The sequence below is a fragment of the Sinohyriopsis cumingii genome, chromosome 9 (genome assembly GCF_028554795.1).
Source record: "Sinohyriopsis cumingii isolate HCF-2022 chromosome 9, ASM2855479v2, whole genome shotgun sequence".
Classification (NCBI taxonomy): Eukaryota; Metazoa; Mollusca; class Bivalvia; order Unionida; family Unionidae; genus Sinohyriopsis; species Sinohyriopsis cumingii.
In genome coordinates, this window is record NC_142969.1 from 45130448 (window position 1) to 45152125 (window position 21678).

Below are 21678 nucleotides of genomic sequence, written 5' to 3' on the forward strand. Positions count from 1 at the left end.
GTTTTAAAACCAACAATTGAATATTGCAAAACATGATAAACTATACATGTCTGCCAAATCTGGTTCAGAACCAACAAATCTAGGTAAAGTTATGCTGCAGATACCAAAGTCAGGAGGACAAACCCCTGTAAATAATATCATGAAAATTGAATTTGTTCAAGGTCTCATTAATATACAACTGTAAGCCAAAATATGGCTAAAATTTAAAACACCCTGATAAGTATCATTGCAGAAACAAAAGTCAGAAGGACAGGCAAAGCAATCAAGGGGTGTAAGTTGTCTAAATGATGTCATGAAATGGGAAATGAAATTCTTTGAAAGTCTCATCTAAAGCTGCATGGCACACTTAAGTGAAACCTAAAAATCCCCAGTAAGGAAATGCCACACTGAAACCTAAACATCCCCAGTAAGGAAATGCCACACTGAAATTAAACCTATCAATCCCCAATGACAAAATGCAACAGTGAACTTACACCTAACAATCCTCAGTAAGGAAATGCCACACTGAAAAGAAACCTAAAAATCCCCAGTAAGGAAATGCCACACTGAAATGAAACCTATCAATCCCCAGTAAGAAAATGTCATAGTGAACTTACACCTAACAATCCCCAGTAAGGAAATGCCACATTGAACTTACACATAACAATCCCCAGTAAGAAAATGCCACACTGATCTTACACCTAACAATCCTTGATGATGAAATACCACCCAGAATATACACCTAGCAATTACTGATAAAGAAGTGCCACAGTGAAATGAAACCTAACAATCCTTGGTAAGGATATGCCACCAGAACTGAAACCTAACAATCACTGATAAGGAAGCAACAACACAATAGTTTGAAAGTTTGGTAATCACGGATTCTAAGTCCCCTACTGATGACACAGATGGCTGAAAATTGAATTCTTCTATAATTGATTACTATAATTGATTACCACTCTTGGTTAAATTCTCTAAGATAATAAATCTTAGACATAACAAGTCTTATAGAGATAAGTCTTTGAGATAACAAGTCTTACAGAGATAACAAGTCTTCTAGACTGAACAAGTCTCACTGATATAGATGTCAACGGGTACCCGGTACATGCCCAAAGATATCAACCTGGGTAATAACATGGGCAACTGGGGACTCATAAAAAAGAAAAATGTTTCCAAGTTCAGATCAAAGTCAAGACATAGAATAATAATTACAGTTTGAAGCTCATGTCATGTGACTATTGGCTGCTGCACATTTATTTATTGTCACAGGGGCTCATATCATTGCTTACAATTTACTTGTCATACATATAATATCCACTGTTTTCATGTGACGTCACAAAATGTGTACTTCCATGTCCACCATTTTGAATCCCAAGCCAAATACACCGGCACCTAACAACATGGTGTGTGACGTGTGACTTTGATTTTCAATATAGCTTTAACAATTTTTCAGTCATACTGCTACAATGTCTGCAGTGTGGCAGTTTATAGTGATGTCTAGCACTGGGCATCATGCTGCAGACATGTAGCATGATGTCCCACCCAATCACATTATCCTGAAACCGGGCCGACCAGTCATAACACTAACCTCTTAATGTTGAGCACCTAGCGAGGCAGCTGTTAGTACCATTTTTTAAAAAGTCTTTGGTATGACTCAGCCGGGGTTCAAACCCACGACCTCCCGCTTCCGAGTCAGACGCTTTAACCACTAGGCTACCAGAGCGGTTCCTATAGAAATAATAAGTCCTGTAAAGATAATAAGGCCTATAGAGACAATAAGTCCTATAGAGATAATAAGTCCTACAGAGATATTAAGTCCTATAGAGATAATAAGTCCTATAGAGATATTAAGTCCTATAGAGATAATAAGTCCTATAGAGATAATAAGTGTTATAGAGATATAAGTCCTATAGAAATAACAAGTCCTATAGAGATAATAAGTCCTATAGAGATAATAAGTCCTATAGAGACAATAAGTCCTATAGAGATATTAAGTCCTATAGAGAAAATAAATCTTATAGAGATCTGTCTTACAGGAATAAGTCTAAAAGAGATAAATGCACTATATGACAGTTAAAGATGCCAACACATATCCATATACTTGTCCGCTGATAATAATCTCAGTAATAAAATCAGCCAGAGGGTACCTGTTTACCTTATACAAGTTTACTGCCAGTGCTAGTAAAGACAGAACTTCAGATTTCAACTGACAATTCCTTTTGATTTAGCCATGAACACACATTGTTTTCTAGTCCCAAGCCGAGGTCTGCCTCATTTAATAAATAATTGACCTTAATCCCGTAACTTGTTTTCTCATGTGACAACTCTTTGATTGAGCCATGAGAGTGGTACAGCGGCAAGTAAAAGAGGTTGGTTATTTGATCATGATACACAAGTGACATGTTTTCAATTTGCAACCTTGAATAGATTTCACAAACTGTACGATCAAAGTGTTAAAACGATTTACTAGATGACAATGGAGGATATCAGAACTTTATCAAACAATGAGGATGAATTCTTGGACTTTGTACCAGATGACATTAGATAGTGGTATTTATAGGATACTGTGAATGGAAAAAATGTGGACTTACCTTGAGGTTTGTACATATGTAATATAATTTCCCTAATATTGACAGCAGGCATGGGTCTATGATTTTCATAATGGGAAATGAGGTACACAATATACATGAGTATTCATATTGGGATACACATCACACATGAGTGTTCATATTGGGATACACATCACACATGAGTGTTCTTATTGGGATACCCATCACACATGAGTATTCATACTGGGATACCCATCACACATGAGTATTCATACTGGGATACCCATCACACATGAGTATTCATATTGGGATACCCATCACACATGAGTATTCATACCGGGATACCCATCACACATGAGTATTCATACTGGGATACCCATCACACATAAGTGTTCATAACTGGATACCCATTGTGGCTGACTGATTACAATGGGTACAAATTACTAACACAATTCTACTGCTGATAATGGAGTACACATGCCCAAGTGTGAGAATTCATAATACGCAAGTAAAATGTGGCACTCACCTTGACGGTGTACATGAGCGGATTGTAACAGTTCTCAAGAAACTGAATGCAGAATTCCTTAAGGCTAAGTCGTATGCTGAGTGTAGAACGTCGAATCATCTCTTGCTCCTTGAGAGGCTTTCGATTTTTGGGCTTCTTTTTGGGTTTTTTGTTCATATCCAGGTTGATATTTGTAACATCTCCTTGTGATTTGTGGTATATCAACTCCCGTTCACTTATTGACATCATGTTCTTCACTACATACGTCCCACCAAATCGAGAATGCCTGCAAAATCACCACAATAATAATGTTAATTACAGACAAATCTGTAAAAGGTCACCAATAAGTGTGGAAGAATCAGACACTTGCCATTATATACACAGGTAAATAAAAACTAATTATGTCTTTATTGGACTCTTTGCATGTAAATATGCACTGATTATTTTCTAAGGGAATTACTGTACATGTTTTTTAAGGTAGATGTGCTGAAAGTATTTTAAATGGGATATACAGTACTTTACCTTTACATACAGGTAAATGGTTTTATTGGTTCCATTCCTCATAATTTTTGTACAAATATACACAAAACACACCTGTCATTTATCACACAGGATACCATAAGAAATCTGCTATTTCAATCTGTTATACAAGTTAGCAAACCAATACATTTGTATTTATTACATTATATACGACAGTTAATTTTGTTCTGAGTGAATAATGATTAATGACATAATATAATATAATAATGATATAAATTACCTCATGAGTAAAAGACTCAAGCATTTTCATCCCTTTGATAAAGTATGTACATTGTATACTCAGTACAAGCAAATATCACACACACACACACACACACACACACACACACATATATATATATATGAAATAAACAACAACACAAAGTTCAATAAATTTATGCAACTAGTTTCTTATTTATTATATGCTTCATCAGGAACAAAATATTTTGAAAGAAATGGATGACAACTTTATATGTTAAAAACAATTATGCCATTGTGAAACATTCATAAACAATAAGCATTACCATAATAATATCATATATATATAACAAGATTAAAAAGATGCAAGAGTCTCTAATGAAAAATGAATCTGTGAAAACATAACGCAGAGACAAAAATACATTTATTATTTATAAAGGATATACATGTGTATAGAACATATTGTAAATATGATCATAATACAAACAAGTCATAAATCTTCCACCAGCCTGCTAAATCGTCTCTTAGGAGACTGAAGGATTAGTCAAAGATTTGTATTTACTATGAAAGACATTTTGAGCTTTGCTCTGAAAATATAAGTTTCCATAGTGTGTGGAAATCCATATTTGTTCATGCTTGTGTTAAAAAGGACAACAAATTGTTAGTTTTCCTATTTTTCCTTTTAGAATTCTAAAGTATGGGGCTAGTCCAAAACAGATGGGATACAAAGTTTTCCTATCTTTACATGAAAAGTTTTTAGTGATGTTGCTATCAGGGAACATGCAAGCAAAGACTTTGTTTATTCCCATGTTAGACAAATAACTGTTATGCTTTGAAACCGCGTGTGGAGTCCAAATAACTTCAGACAACAAAATGTCTTCTTTCGATACAAACGATGTCATCAATAGACAAGAAGACTGCTTAGGAGTCATAAAGTTAATAGAGCTTACAATGCTGATAGGCCTTTTAGGATCCAGGATGGCCTTGGAATGTGGGACCAATACAACGAAATGCAACATCCACAGCAGAACATCTCTGACTGCTGTTTGATGTTTAGCACCTTTGACTGCCACTTGATCTTTAGCACCTTTGACTGCCGCTTGATGTTTAGCACCTTTGACTGCCACTTGACGTTTAGCTACTTTGACTGCCACTTGATGTTTAGCACCTTTGACTGCCACTTGACGTTTAGCTACTTTGACTGCCACTTGATGTCTGGCACCTTTGACTGCCACTTGATGTCTGGCACCTCTTGTGCGACATTACATTAAATGTCCTGAGACATAATTTGAAACAAGGCTAGTAAATGTCTGCACCTTTCTGTAGCAAATCTTTATATTCTTGATTTCAGAGCCACGTTGCTTGGAATTTTGTCTTGCTCACCATCTTTGCATCCAAGCATGTGTACAGGTGAAAAATCGCAGCAAGGATAGACCGACAGTTACTGAATAACACAACAGTCTTATTTGAGATCATCAATTTTTTTGTGCATTAGGCTTCATTGTCAAGGGTTTCCTGATAAAATTCCAGGATTATATTAAAGTTTAAGCCTTTTGCAAGGTTTTCCAGGATGTCATGGAATTCAAAATTTTCATGGGTTGCTGCGGACCCTGATACCAGGTTTCAAGAAAATATCTTCAATAGTTTTGGAGCTGTGTTCCAAAAACAAAAGTGGGAATGATGGTTGGATGGGTGGATAAACAAAAAGATAAACATGTTAAGAATACTGAAAATGACTTCTGAATAGCAGAAGGCACATCTTTGTTGCTAGGCTAATACATGTACTATGTTTAGCAAAGGTGTCATGAAATGTTTCAGAGTTATGATCCAGAAATGAAAGTGTGAATGAATGCTGGACAAGCAATGAAAAAATTAAAAATATCTAAGAATTATGAGTAGAAAGAAAGTTCTATACACTAGTCAAACATGCATAGCACATGGCAGAGATACTTTAATTGGTTTTGGAGTTTTGCCCAAGACAAAAAAGTGCAGATATTGGATTGGTGCATATGCAAACGAATGAAAACACTATAAATATTAAAACTGAAGCATTCAGAATAGCAGACAGTACACCAGGACAACTAGTGTCAGGTATACTAAGTATCACTGACACATTCTGCAGTTTTCAAGATGTGCTCTGCAAATGAAAGAGTGACAGGCCCATGGGTGGACAAATGAATGGAATCCATTTCTACATCTCTACCCAACAAAATTAAGGAATCCATACACATTTTTCTTTATAGGCATGTGTCCTTTTTATGAAAGTACCTGGTATGGCTGAATTGTAATTATAATGATTATTATCAACATTTCCATAAATTATATCAGAAAGAGAGTAAACCGAAAGGATAATATATCAAAGAGTAAAACAGAAAGAGACACACAGAAGACACACTTTGTACAATATTCATTCTATCTTTGTCTGTTATGAAAAGATCAACAATCCTAAACGCATCACCTGGTATTAAACTTCAGCAAGTTTGACCTCTTCTGAGCAAGTTCTTCTTGTCTAATAATCTCCAACTCTCTGAAACGAAAAGTCTAGGTTACAGTATTTACAAATTCTGATGAATTTCAGCAGACCTAATAAAATACTCTAACAAGGTAAATAAAACATTTCACAACATTTTGAAGCATGCTGTTTCAATTTTTTATGTGATAGAAATTTTTATCCTTGTCTTGAATTTGATACTGCATACTCAAATGCATAATAATAATCATACCAAGATGCTCATTTTTTTCTCCGTTAACATTGCATTGTCAGAATCATTCAGTATTTTATGATACTAAACTTGCACACAACTTCATATTGCACTCATAAAGGAATTACTTTCTACTGTAAACAAACAATGGACGCAGAGCACTTTTTGTAAACAAATCATGTACGCTCACATAGTAGGCAGTTTACATTTTGGTTGATTACATTTGTTTCTGAATGAACTAAAGCAGATGTTTCGTGGACTTCCACATACCAGCTGCTTTGCTACATATTGCGTTAATGTTTTTGATACAATGTTTCGGATTTAGGCAGGTTATGCCAGATTTCATAAAAGTACTGGGTACCTACAAATAACACACAAGTGACAAGGCATAAACTGTCTTCTTTAGCTGGTAATAAGAATGGCAAAAAATATACTTTCAGTTTTACATCCAGAATTTCCTTTCTTAGTCCGAATTACATAAGCCACGTCATGTTGTTCTCAAGCTTGATTACACATTTCGAAATTGTACTTTAATTTCAACTATATTTCAAGTGCAATTACATCCTCCTTACTGCACTCAAAACGAAATAAACATTTAATTCGATAATTGCAATTGAAAGACTTCATATTTTCCCCACATTATGAATTCAAATATTCCATGACAGAACAGAAACACACATGCATATGTTAACATGCTTCTCCCTCACTATTTCAATCTGATGTATTTCATGTAGAATTTCCAGATGAATCCAACTCCTTAATCACAAAATTTCGTAGAATCAACAACAAAATAAACCTATTCATTCCAGATCAAATGGAAAAGTTGTTGCAATGCACATTCATTCACAATACGAATCTAAATTTCAATTTTAAGTAGACCAAAACGCCATTTTCATTCAAAAGTTATGTCTAGCATGTGACTAAGTTCAAATTTATCTGGGTGGAGTTATGTGCTCATTAATAATGTTGTTGTTGTGTAATGATGAACCTGCACTTGTGTATTTAGTGTGGAATATGGCATACATTCAGTTACTTTGTTTCTTTTAGTGTATTTTGTTTATTTAATTAAGCCTTAGGTAGAATAAGAAAAATGAGCATATAATAAAAAGGTTACTGCATTTGTATGAGAAAATACGAACTCATTTTGTCCAATTGATATACTGCACTCTCAAGATCGTGCATTATTCCATCCAAAAAACTTGTTCATATTTTCCCATACAAATGCAGCAACCTATAAATACATATCCAAAGCATTTTGAAATGCGTATTACATATTCAAAGCATACTGAAATGTATATTACATATTCAAAGCATTTTGAAATGCGTATTACATATTCAAAGCATTTTGAAATGCATACTACATATTCAAAGCATACTGAAATGCATATTACATATTCAAAGCATACTGAAATGCATATTATATATTCAAAGCATACTGAAATACATACTACATATTCAAATCATACTGAAATGCATACTACATATTCAAATCATACTGAAATACATACTACATATTCAAATCACACTTAAATGCATACTACATATTCAAAGCATATTAAAATGCATATTAAACTATTCAAAGCATATTAAAATGCATATTACATATTCAAATCATACTGAAATGCATACTACATATTCAAATCATACTGAAATGCATACTACATATTCAAAGTATACTGAAATGAGTATTACATATTCAAAGCATATTAAAATGCATACATATTCAAATCATACTGAAATGCATACTACATATTCAAAGAATACTGAAATGCATATTACATATTCAAAGCATATTAAAATGCATACTACATATTCAAATCATACTGAAATGCATACTACATATTCAAATCAAACTGAAATGCATACTACATATTCAAATCACACTGAAATGCATATTACATATTCAAATCATACTGAAATCCATACTACATATTCAAAGCATATTAAAATGCATACTACATATTCAAATCATACTGAAATGTATACTACATATTCAAATCATACTGAAATGCATGATACATATTCAAAGCATTCCTGACAAGAAATGTTCTGTGAAAATCATGATCTATTAAACTTTCTGTATAATATATGGTTATTATCACTTAGAGCAAACGTAGACAGACACTTGCATCGAAGGACAATAGGTATGGCATATTAAAAAGCCTCCCCAATTTTCATTAAATTTCTCAATTTTTTTCTAAATCTGAAATCTTCAATTATCTCACCACGATACAGGTAATGTTTGAAATTTCATCCGAAATAGAGGTAGCACAAAGGATTTAAAAAATAAAGTCGTAAAACTTCACACATGGGAAGATTTTTGTTTTTTAACAGAGTACTGCAAATGACATATAAATACAATCACCGTGTATTTAATAGCCCATTATGACCCGGACCTAAACTTGCCCCATGTTTAACCGTCCACTACGTAGGAAGCAGCAGAATATGGCTGACTGGAGATCACTGACCAGTGAGTCTCAATGACTTGGACATTTGGCTAGTGTATGCTGTCATGAATTAAACTTATGAAAATATTTTCTTACATTTCTAAGTTAACATGTCAGATGGACACTATGCTGCAAAAATGTATGTCAAATGGCCGCTATAGTACAATACAGGATGTCAGATTACCACCACTCTGCAAAAATGTATGTCAGCTGGCCTCTATAGTACAATACAGGATGTCAGATTACCACCACTCTGCAAAAATGTATGTCAGCTGGCCTCTATAGTACAATACAGGATGTCAGATTACCACCACTCTGCAAAAATGTATGTCAGCTGGCCTCTATAGTACAATACAGGATGTCAGATTACCACCACTCCGCAAAAAATGTATGTCAGCTGGCCTCTATAGTACAATACAGGATGTCAGATTACCACCACTCCGCAAAAATGTATGTCAGCTGGCCTCTATAGTACAATACAGGATGTCAGATTACCACCACTCTGCAAAAATGTATGTCAGCTGGCCTCTATAGTACAATACAGGATGTCAGATTACCACCACTCTGCAAAAATGTATGTCAGCTGGCCTCTATAGTACAATACAGGATGTCAGATTACCACCACTCTGCAAAAATGTATGTCAGCTGGCCTCTATAGTACAATACAGGATGTCAGATTACCACCACTCTGCAAAAATGTATGTCAGCTGGCCTTTATGGTACAATACTGCATGTCAGATTGCCAATATGGTGCAAAAGTGGGTGTCCAATGGCCAATATTGTGCAATAATGTGTCACATTGTCACATGGCCACTATGGTACAATAATGTATGTCGCATGGCCACTATGGTACAATACTGGGTATCAGATGGCCACTATGGCATAATACTGAGTTTCAGAAGGCCTCTAAAATACAATAATGTTTGTCACAAGACCACTATGGTACAACGCAGAATGTCAAATGGCCACTATGGTACAATACTGGATGTCAGATGGCAACCAAGGTACAATATTGGATGTCAGATGGTAACTATGGTACAAAATTGGACATAAAATAGCCAATATGGTTCAATACTGGATATCAGATAGTCATGATGGTACAATACTCTGTCAAATAGTCCATGGTACAATAGTGGATGTCAGATGGACATAATGGTACAATAATGTATGTCAAATGGCCTCTATGGTACAATACTGTGTGTCAGATGCAGACCTGCCAACCCTGACGAGACCATCTCAGTAAGACAGTTGATTTTTTTTCCTAAGTTTAACCAGTTTTCAGTGAGCTGCAACAAAATATCATAAACTGCTGCAGTAAAGCTGGAAAACGTATTTAAAAGTTCAGTATTTGAAACAAACAGCAACGGTAAACATTATGTTTAACTGAATAGTACATGTAGATGTTATCTACCACTAGTACAGTTGCACAAACTTCAGTTCCAAACCCTATGCAGCAACCTCAATAGCTTGTTACTATCTCTCAACTTTACATAATTCTTCAAATTTTTTTGGGTCAATTCACATGATGACAATCATATCTCCTGCCAAATAAAATAATTGTGTCCCTTCCTGCTTTTATTCACAAGAATCTGAATATTTCTTTCATTCTTCTGTGTTGAGTATTAACATTTTTGAGAGGCTTATTTTCCCTTTCAGCATCAACATGCAGCACTCGCTTTACGCCTTTTAAAAATCTATAATCAACAGTTAAATCATGCAGTCCCTTTGCATGACAAAATATGTGCAGTTTAAAGCGTCTGAGGTACTGCTGTAAAGTTAGTCTGGTTCCCAGACTAATTTCACTAATTCTAATAAGAAACCCACATCCAAATCAAACAGACAAACAAATTATCTGGATTTTTTAAGCAACAATCATTTTTTCGTAGTTTCTGCTTTTATTCCGTAAGTCTGTATTTTAAGGGTCATTTTCGTAAGACTTATGGCAAAATCGTAAGGGTTGGCAGGTCTGCAGATGGCCACTATGGAACAATAATGTATGAAAAATGTGTAATAACTTATAATATAGGACGTGAAATTTCAACTATGGTACAAAAGTGTATGTTAAATGGTCACTATACTGGATGTCAGATGCCCACTGTGGTACAATACTGAATATGAAATGTCAACTACAGTACAATACTGTATGTCAAATGGCCACTGTGTAAAACAGGATGTGAGATGGCAAGTATGGTACAATAGTGTATTGTCAAACGGACACTATGATACAATACATGATGTCAGATGGCCATTATGGTACAACAGTGTATGTTAAATAGCCAGTATGGTACAATACTGGATGTCAAATGGCAACTATGGTACAATATGGAAAATCTAAAGGACCATCAATTCAGAAGAAGATATAACAAGATTTTAAAAGATCACAAACAAGGCCATAACAACGATGGTCTGATTAAAGTTTAGGACCAACTGGACATAAGCAGTCTTTCTGGATGTCCAAGTGGCAAAATTTTCTTTTAGGGTTAATTAGATACCATAAGAAGTCTTTTATGGAAAATTTGTGTCAGTATGATGAGAGTAGCATTGATAAACTTTTCAAGATGGCTGCAACGATAACCAAACTGGATATCACGTCAGTATCAATTTCAATTAGGACCAGCCAGACCTTATGCTGACATGACCATCTGCTCAGGAAGGTTGCCATAACAAGATTTTCAAGATGACCACAATGACAGTCAATAAGGATATCCCAAGGGTACCATTTTCATTCTGACCCAACCGAACACCATATCAAATACTGAAGTGAAAGCCCCCATGTCATTAAGGCCATTTGTTAAAGAATAGCATAACAAGATTTTAAAGATGACCACCACAATGACCAATGACCAAATCAGATGTCCAAGATGCACAATTTTCATTTACGACCAACTACTATACATAAAAAGATGTATTTGATTGAAAACCCTATGCCAATGTGTGCATCCACTATGAATTACCAAAATTTTAAGATAATCATGACAACCATATTGGAAGTCATGTGACCTTCACTGCAGGAGTAAACATAACAAGATTTTCAAGTTGGCTAGCAACCATAAATAATTTAGCAACTAAGAATGCAAAGTTGATTAACTTGTCAAATTTATCAAAGTAATTCAAAATGTCAAATCCATCAAGTGAAAACACAAAGTTGTTGTTGTTGTTGTTGGGTTTAACGCCATTTTCCAACACAAGATAGGCTATACATGGTGGCCAGTATTAATGGTGGAGGAAGAACCTAGGAAAGAACCACCGACCCACAAGAACTACTGGCAAGCTTTCTCACATAGGCCGAATCCGGGACTCAAACCCGAAAGCACAAAGTATAGAACAACTTTGAAAAGTGGTTACAATTTTGGTTTATGTATAGTCATTTTAGGTTTTCCAGAACCACAGGCAAAACAAATTCATTAAAACAGTAATGAACAGGTCTTTCAAATTATACTGTGTATTCGTGCAATTAATCTTTCAAAACAAAAAGTTTTACTGTAATTACATTTAATGTGTGCCACTTCATTGTTTCACAATTATTTTTCATAATTGATGAATGCAGAAAAAAGGAATATTGGATCAATCTGTTTATTGTATTACAGGAACATTCACATTACCTTTCATCTTTTTCCTTTTCTGTCATTGATCTTCCCACACCAGCACTAGCCAGGATCTCTGGATTCTAACAAGAAAAATATAGTTAACTTAAATCCAATTATTTCTTTCCATCTTCTAATAAAATGTCAATCAATTGTAAATAATGATACAGCAAGCTACATTTCTTTTCTTACTTAGAACTGCATCTTACTCTGGCTACACCTGTATGAGTGCTGTGAATGGTACATCGTACATCTGTATGAGTGCTGTGAATGGTACATCGTACATCTGTATGAGTGCTGTGAATGGTAGGTACATCATACATCTGTATGAGTGCTGTGAATGGTACATCATACATCTGTATGAGTGCTGTGAATGGTAGGTACATCATACATCTGTATGAGTGCTGTGAATGGTACATTATAGATCTGTATAAGTGCTGTGAATGGTACATCATACATCTGTATAAGTGCTGTGAATGGTACATCATACACCTGCCCCATGTTTAATAGTCTTGCATGTAGGCAGTTATAGCTCACAGTTTGCTCTGAAGATCACTATAAACATGCATGAAAGCAGGCACAAACAAAAGTGAATTTTTTTTAATGTTTACCTGTACTAACATGCATGGAAGCATAAATATACACAAACACAAGTGGAATATTTTTACACATTTTACCTGTACTAACACGAAGACCTGCCAGCCATAACAAGATCTTCTCAGTAAGGCAGTGAATATTTTTCATTAGGACAGGCACATCTTTTTAGTAAAGTGTAACAAAATATCATGACCTGTCAACTTGGAAACATGCATCCAAAAAGTGTGATTTGATGCTAAGGTGGCAGCTTTTTTTCCAACCAAAAAGTGTGATTTGATGTTATGGTGGCAACTTTTTTTCCAACCAAAAAGTGTGATTTGATGTTATGGTGGCAACTTTTTTTCCAACCAAAAAGTGTGATTTGATGTTATGGTGGCAACTTTTTTTCCAACCAAAAAGTGTGATTTGATGTTATGGTGGCAACTTTTTTTCCAACCAAAAAGTGTGATTTGATGCTATGGTGGCAACTTTTTTTCCAACCAAAAAGTGTGATTTGATGTTATGGTGGCAACTTTTTTTCCAACCAAAAAGTGTGATTTGATGTTATGGTGGCAACTTTTTTTCCAACCAAAAAGTGTGATTTGATGTTATGGTGGCAACTTTTTTTCCAACCAAAAAGTGTGATTTGATGCTATGGTGGCAACTTTTTTTCCAACCAAAAAGTGTGATTTGATGTTATGGTGGCAACTTTTTTTCCAACCAAAAAGTGTGATTTGATGTTATGGTGGCAACCTTTTTTCCAACCAAAAAGTGTGATTTGATGCTATGGTGGCAACTTTTTTTCCAACCAAAAAGTGTGATTTGATGTTATGGTGGCAACTTTTTTTCCAACCAAAAAGTGTGATTTGATGCTATGGTGGCAACTTTTTTTCCAACCAAAAAGTGTGATTTGATGTTATGGTGGCAACTTTTTTTCCAACCAAAAAGTGTGATTTGATGTTATGGTGGCAACTTTTTTTCCAACCAAAAAGTGTGATTTGATGTTATGGTGGCAACTTTTTTTCCAACCAAAAAGTGTGATTTGATGTTATGGTGGCAACTTTTTTTCCAACCAAAAAGTGTGATTTGATGCTATGGTGGCAACTTTTTTTCCAACCAAAAAGTGTGATTTGATGCTATGGTGGCAACTTTTTTTCCAACCAAAAAGTGTGATTTGATGTTATGGTGGCAACTTTTTTCCAACCAAAAAGTGTGATTTGATGCTATGGTGGCAACTTTTTTTCCAACCAAAAAGTGTGATTTGATGTTATGGTGGCAACTTTTTTTCCAACCAAAAAGTGTGATTTGATGTTATGGTGGCAACTTTTTTTCCAACCAAAAAGTGTGATTTGATGTTATGGTGGCAACTTTTTTTCCAACCAAAAAGTGTGATTTGATGCTATGGTGGCAACTTTTTTTCCAACCAAAAAGTGTGATTTTTGATGCTATGGTGGCAACTTTTTTTCCAACCAAAAAGTGTGATTTGATGTTATGGTGGCAACTTTTTTTCCAACCAAAAAGTGTGATTTGATGTTATGGTGGCAACTTTTTTTCCAACCAAAAAGTGTGATTTGATGTTATGGTGGCAACTTTTTTTCCAACCAAAAAGTGTGATTTGATGCTATGGTGGCAACTTTTTTTCCAACCAAAAAGTGTGATTTGATGTTATGGTGGCAACTTTTTTTCCAACCAAAAAGTGTGATTTGATGTTATGGTGGCAACCTTTTTTCCAACCAAAAAGTGTGATTTGATGCTATGGTGGCAACTTTTTTTCCAACCAAAAAGTGTGATTTGATGTTATGGTGGCAACTTTTTTTCCAACCAAAAAGTGTGATTTGATGCTATGGTGGCAACTTTTTTTCCAACCAAAAAGTGTGATTTGATGTTATGGTGGCAACTTTTTTTCCAACCAAAAAGTGTGATTTGATGTTATGGTGGCAACTTTTTTTCCAACCAAAAAGTGTGATTTGATGCTATGGTGGCAACTTTTTTTCCAACCAAAAAGTGTGATTTGATGCTATGGTGGCAACTTTTTTTCCAACCAAAAAGTGTGATTTGATGTTATGGTGGCAACTTTTTTTCCAACCAAAAAGTGTGATTTGATGCTATGGTGGCAACTTTTTTTCCAACCAAAAAGTGTGATTTGATGCTATGGTGGCAACTTTTTTTCCAACCAAAAAGTGTGATTTGATGTTATGGTGGCAACTTTTTTTCCAACCAAAAAGTGTGATTTGATGCTATGGTGGCAACTTTTTTTCCAACCAAAAAGTGTGATTTGATGTTATGGTGGCAACTTTTTTTCCAACCAAAAAGTGTAATTTGATGCTATGGTGGCAACTTTTTTTCCAACCAAAAAGTGTGATTTGATGTTATGGTGGCAACTTTTTTTCCAACCAAAAAGTGTGATTTGATGTTATGGTGGCAACTTTTTTCCAACCAAAAAGTGGTTCAAGTACACTTAATGACCTCTGTTTCAGAAACTGCAGTTCTAAATCCAATGGAGGTCAATGACTTCTTCCTAAATCTCTGAACTTGATTTAATCTTTCTTGCTTGTTTATTTTTTAATTTTACATGTTGGCAGCTATCATCTTTCCCAGCATAAACGATACTCAAATTGACATGACATACATTATGCCCAATAAATTTCATCCTGTCTTTTCATGCTTTTCTGTGTAAACATTTTTATATGCAACTGTCCCTTTTACCTTCAACACATTATCATTTGATGGACGACATTTCTAGGTAATGCTTTAATGTAAAAGCAGAAACCTGATCATGCAAACTTTCTTTTAAAAAAAAACATCAGCAGACTGAAGTATACCTGTAAAGAAAATATGGTACCATAGCCAAGTCCACTGTATCTAATATGAAAATCAGGATCCAGACCAAAAACCCAGCCAAGCTAATATCCTGATATGACTGCAATGATCACATCTTCTAATTTTTTAAAACTATTATTGTAAGGGTCATTTCTGTAAGACATGCAATCAAATCATTATGATTAGCAGGTACGTCTATGCATGAGATAGATGACAAAAAATGACAAAGAAATTCAACGCACCTGTTCCCTGAACATAAGGGAGACAATTTCCAGGATATGCATAGCATACTGTCTCTCGTCTTCCGAACTAGCAATGTAAAGAAGTAGATCCTCTAGACCGCTGACGTGCATTGCCCTGAAATGAAGAATGGAAAAACCACGATCAGTACCATGCATCATGTCATCCTATCTATTGTTTGATTCTGAACTGGTCTCTCTATATCTATATCTCCTCAAAAACCACTCAAAGGAAATTCAGGAGAACCAGCACACAAGTTATTGTGGGTTTAATGCCGTTTTTCAGCACATGACAGGCCACACATTATAAATGGTGGAGGAATAATCCATGAAAACCCTGGGAAGAACTACCAACCTATGGGCAGCTAATGGCAAACTTTTGCACTTATTCAAACAGGCCGAGTCCAAGACCTATATAAGCAGAGATGAGATGTCAGTGATCTGCAAAGGAGAGTGAATTAGACCACTCGGCTGTCTGTCGCTCCCACACAAGTTGTAGAAATGGTTACTGTTTAAGAAAGGATTATAATTCATTGCTTTCTCTATCTCAGATTCATTGGAAAGAAGTGAAAAGTCTTGATGTACAAAATTCTTTGACTGCAAATACTTTTGAGAGAAACTTTGTAACAGTCTGGTATGAGTAAAAAAAAGCATAAATTGGCCGGCTTCATTCGAAAAAGTGGGCCAGTGGTGTGATTATAACATGCTGACTGATAGTAAAACAACATATCATTACACAGCCTATTTTACATAGTATCTACATAAAGAACCAAATAAATAAAATTCCCCTCTTTCATGTCTCTGACCATACCTTATCAGTACAGGAGAAGTCAAAGTTTACAATTTCAAGTTCATCCAAAATTAGTCTTTGCAAAGTTTCTGGTGATTTCTTGACAGTCTGATGTGTTTTTATTCTTGGGCGCCACCATTTTATGAATCTAAATCTTCATCGGAAGTTAAGCTTCTGATTAACTTTCATCTTGGCTTTTGTGAGGTTTACCCACTTGTTTGTTAGAGTAATCTTAACTGCGGCTATTTCACAACCTAAGGCTGATACTGGGGGTTAAAGGTAATCTGTTATCAGTCATTACATATCTGTGTCTTTTTAGCAAACCTTTGTCACCGTAACAAATCAAAAATGGTGCCAAATCAAAGTCGTATCCTGCTTACAAAAGCCCAAAATTAAAAAATTTCTTTCATTAAATATTTTTCATAAATCAATAGTGGAAGTTTGAATTTGTTTGTTATTGTCATCAAGGTCATTAGAATTCAGTAGCATGCCAAGAGTATTAATAACCTCACAATGAATATTATGGAATATACTGAGTACTTGAAATTTCTGGACAAACCAAATTTTTGCCAAATATGGGATTAAGAGACTGGGGTGTGGATAGATAGTTCAAGCACAAATGCCAGTGCAATAAGGAAAAAAGAAAAAAAAATTGCTTGATGAATTTTGTTCATTTTCAAAAAAACAATTATCCAGTAATTCAGATATGTGATGATTGGCTGGTGCATATGAACCCATTTAATCCTGAATATGCACGTGGTTGTAGAATCCCATTTTATCCTGAATACGACTACAGTCATACTCTACTACGTATATGTGTAGTGTCTCTAGAAACATGTGTTATACATCAAAAATATTTGTGTACTTCTTCACCAACACAGGAAATGGTTAAAGGACGCATGTGCAGTAAAAGTTAAAAACAAAACATGGTTGGAAAAGAAACTTAGCTTGAAAATCGATTGATAAAATGATGGACAACAACTCAGATGTAAACATGGTAGTTGATAGCAAGGGTAGTGACAATAAAGTTGACGATTTTGGATGATTCTGATGATAATATTGACTTAAATGATGGGTTAGAATTGAATTTTAAATCGTGGCTGCAACTGAGGTGAAAAATCATCCTGGACCCATTCCTCTTGAAATCCTTCAAAGTCAGCTTCATTCTCTGAATCACTGTCAAAAAAGTGCATGAAGCCAAGTATCATCTCTTTCATCAATGAAGTGAGTTTTGCAATGTGATGTGGACATCTTTATTCACCATTAAAGTAATATTGTTATGGTGAAGATCATCACAATTTCTGCTGCTGCTGCTGTATGATGCTCCGTTTTACCACAATGTATTTAGAATTGCTTTTCAGGAATCAGGTACTGCAGGTGAAATTGGTAAACAGGATAAAATGGGTTAATCAGATTAAAGGTTTAAAATAACATGCCTTGCTCACTGTTTTGTGATACATTTGGCACGTGCCTTGCTCACTGTTTTGTGATACATTTGGCACATGTGAATTGCTCACTGTTTTGTGATACAATTGGTACAATTGGCACATGTGCCTTGCTCACTGTCTTGTGATACATTTGGCACATGTGCCTTGCTCACTGTTTTGTGATACATTTGGCACATTAAATCTACTTGTGGGACTTGCTGTCAATGTTGCAAAAAATCCCACAAAAGGAACATTGTTGCTTAAGCAGTATGTTTATAATCACAACAGAAAGACACAACATACAATCCTTGAGTCACTATCTGGTAGGGGGAGGACTGTTCAAAGAATTGAGGGCATGCATACAATTATCAATCAACTACATCACAAAATGTAATATAATTAATATATTACTCATAGCTGCCAACCCCAGAGGACAAAAATACCAACTTTATGACAAAAATACAAATTTTCTGGGCCAATTACTGATTTTTACAACTTTCATGCATATTTATTTACAACATCTGCAACCATCAGTAAAGGACAGTAACTTAATTATTTAACATCAAAGAAGCACATGTTGCACTCTTGCAGCTTCTGAATGGGCACCCTGTTCAATTCAGGTGTCTATGAGAAGGTGCAAGAGTGCAACACACTCCGACACAGGCTGTTTATAGGAGCCTTTTACACACCTTGGTTTTTTTTAATAATTATCGATTACAATGTACCATCTTTCACTGATGAGCTGAATTATGTATGTGTGTGGGTTTTTTTTACTGAACTGTTTTCATTCTAGCACACAAGTAATCCTTTGTAATTTTACTGTCTGGAAAACATGTGTGACATAAATCACCAGCAACACTAGTAGCTCAAAGAGAAAGATTCATTTCTAAAAGAAATTTTGTTTATCAAGGTTCTCTCTGAGTTGTTGATGATGAAGCAGCAAGCTGATGTTTATTAGCTTTTTCATGGTGTTTTACGTCATGGGCACCTCCATGCCCAAAAGAGAAATCACAATCACACAATCTGCAAAGCACAAAGCTTTCTCTTTTACTAGAAGGTTTCACAAATCTAAACATGACAGTATAAGTGTCCTTTAAGTTCTGTTTTCTTTTCCTTGCTGGAGAAAATTCTGAATAGTCTGCCTTCTTTTTCAATGTGACTGGAAGTTAAATATTACAAAAATTAGATACAGTGATAGCTGCAACTGCTTTGCACAATCCAATATGGTGGTTAAAGACTGGCACAGCAGCCCCGATTTCAAACAAAGCAATCATATTGTAGAATTCTATACCCCTACATACATGCAATACATTTACTCTCAGAATGGAAACAGGTGCCCATTCTAAACAGAAAATTGAAAGAAAATTTTTAATTAAATTTTTTAAGAAACAGATTTTTAACAAGAAAAACATACACCCTTATTCAGGTCCAAAATATGGGAAAAACGGGACACTTGGTAGCTATGATTACTAAATCAGCAATACGTGTAATGATATAAATATATAATTATTTACAGTGTATTGTAAACTGGAAATGAACCACATTCATACAACTGGTAACAGGTTGTTAAAAAAACAGACTTACCACAAGACTTGGTCATGGATACTGGCATCATCATCTGTTCTCTAAAAGAACATGTAACAATTCATCAATTCCTTCAATTATCAATTAATAAAATGAGAACCATTGAGTCATCATTTAGATTGAAGATCATTAAACAAGCAACCACAATTATTTTACAAATTTCAGATATTTAATTAGATTCCATGCATCATATGATGAATATCTGCACACTTATTCGATACAATTTGCGAATTATTGTCCAGCAATGACATGACTTTGAAGTATATTCAGAGAACTCAGAAATTACAAGTCTGCATGATATGATATTAGAACAGTATCAGTGATGTCATGAAAGATATGTTTACACAATATAAATTCTCCCAATTTTAGCACAGTACTCAGGTTCCATAACTGCCAGCAGTGTTATGTACCAAACCACGTTATAGTGTGAACTGCATTATATCCTAAACAGTGAAATAATGAAAATATCATTGCATGCTGAACCACATTGTAGCAGGAATGATTAATTTTGTTCAAATAATAGTTTTAAAAAGGAAATTTGATATTTATATGATGAATGTTTACACTGATTGCTCTGAACCCATATTGTTATACAATGGTGTGATTTTGCTTATGGGATCCATAGTAGTTATCATGTTATATCTGGAACAGTGTTATAACAAAGCATGTTATAATGAGATAGAGCTGAATATATTAAATATCCGACTTAGGCATAAGTAATGTCATGCCAATAACAACATGTAATAAATGACTCTACTTAGGAAATTAGAAACCGAAATTCTAACTGAAGCTGCATATGTCATTACAACTGGATTAAATATAAAGTCCATTTACACTTGTAGAAAATGAAACTTAAATTACCCTGAAAGGATGTTAGTCTTTCATGCTGACAACATTTACAAATCCTTTAGTGATGGAGTCAAGGTTTCATTAAAAACTGAAATGGCCTTTGGCCCAAGAAACCAACTGAAGGTTCTGGATGATTAAAACTTGACCTTTTCTTGTCTTACCTGTTCAGCTGCAAGGTTGGGTGGAACGTGTAGCACATTTCGTATTAAAATCAACAACCTCTCTATGAGCAACCGGTCTTCTTCCTGACGATTTTCCCAATCCTGAACACAAAAAAGCAAGACATACTGAAAATTCATTATAATGCATTGTGCACCAGTCTTGTGTGGTTTACCCTCTTGAGTGGGGTACCAGTCTTGTAGTCAGTTATATCCCGAAATTAGAGTTTTAAACAAAAAATGAGTCATCCCTACATTCAAACATGCCGACCCACCTACCAACAACCTTTTTAAATAATTACAGCAATAGGATTAAATCCAAAATTCTAATTTTTTTTAAATATATGGAACTGGGAATCAGTCTTGTTTTTGTTTAGAAAGTATATAGTCATCCCAGTTGTTTCTTCATATTTTTGTTCTTCTTAACGAGAAATCCAGAAAATTAGGTACCAATGAATACCACAGACTTCATATGCAAATATTATAAGGGATTGATAGTTATATTTCATGTTTTACAAGAGCAAGTGACCTATTTTTGGCTTTATAGGTTGCAATCCAAAGATGACAACCACTGACACATTTATCAGGAAATCTAGCATTGATTCTGCAGAAACTAGATATCACATCAGGAATAGACAAGATTTGTTGAAAATAACAAACTTACACATACCCAGTGATGCTACCAAAAATTTTCTCAATGGGGGGGGGATATACTGCAAAAATGACAGCTGCTGATGGATGACAAAATTGTC

General features: G+C 34.8%; 1 protein-coding gene across 2 annotated transcripts in view; it reads right to left on the reverse strand.

The window, feature by feature from the left end:
• LOC149791711 (protein timeless homolog) overlaps nucleotides 1–21678 on the reverse strand; it is a 133060-nt gene that overhangs the window by 88011 nt on the left and 23371 nt on the right. For both annotated transcript variants that reach the window (XM_089970219.1, XM_089970220.1), the window contains exons 6-11: nucleotides 20930–21031; nucleotides 19920–19960; nucleotides 16122–16236; nucleotides 12502–12566; nucleotides 6209–6277; nucleotides 3055–3319 (exon numbers count right to left, since the gene is read on the reverse strand). In XM_089970219.1, coding sequence (XP_089826345.1) covers nucleotides 3055–3319; nucleotides 6209–6277; nucleotides 12502–12566; nucleotides 16122–16236; nucleotides 19920–19960; nucleotides 20930–21031 — 657 coding nt within the window. The remainder of the gene's footprint in view (nucleotides 1–3054; nucleotides 3320–6208; nucleotides 6278–12501; nucleotides 12567–16121; nucleotides 16237–19919; nucleotides 19961–20929; nucleotides 21032–21678) is intronic.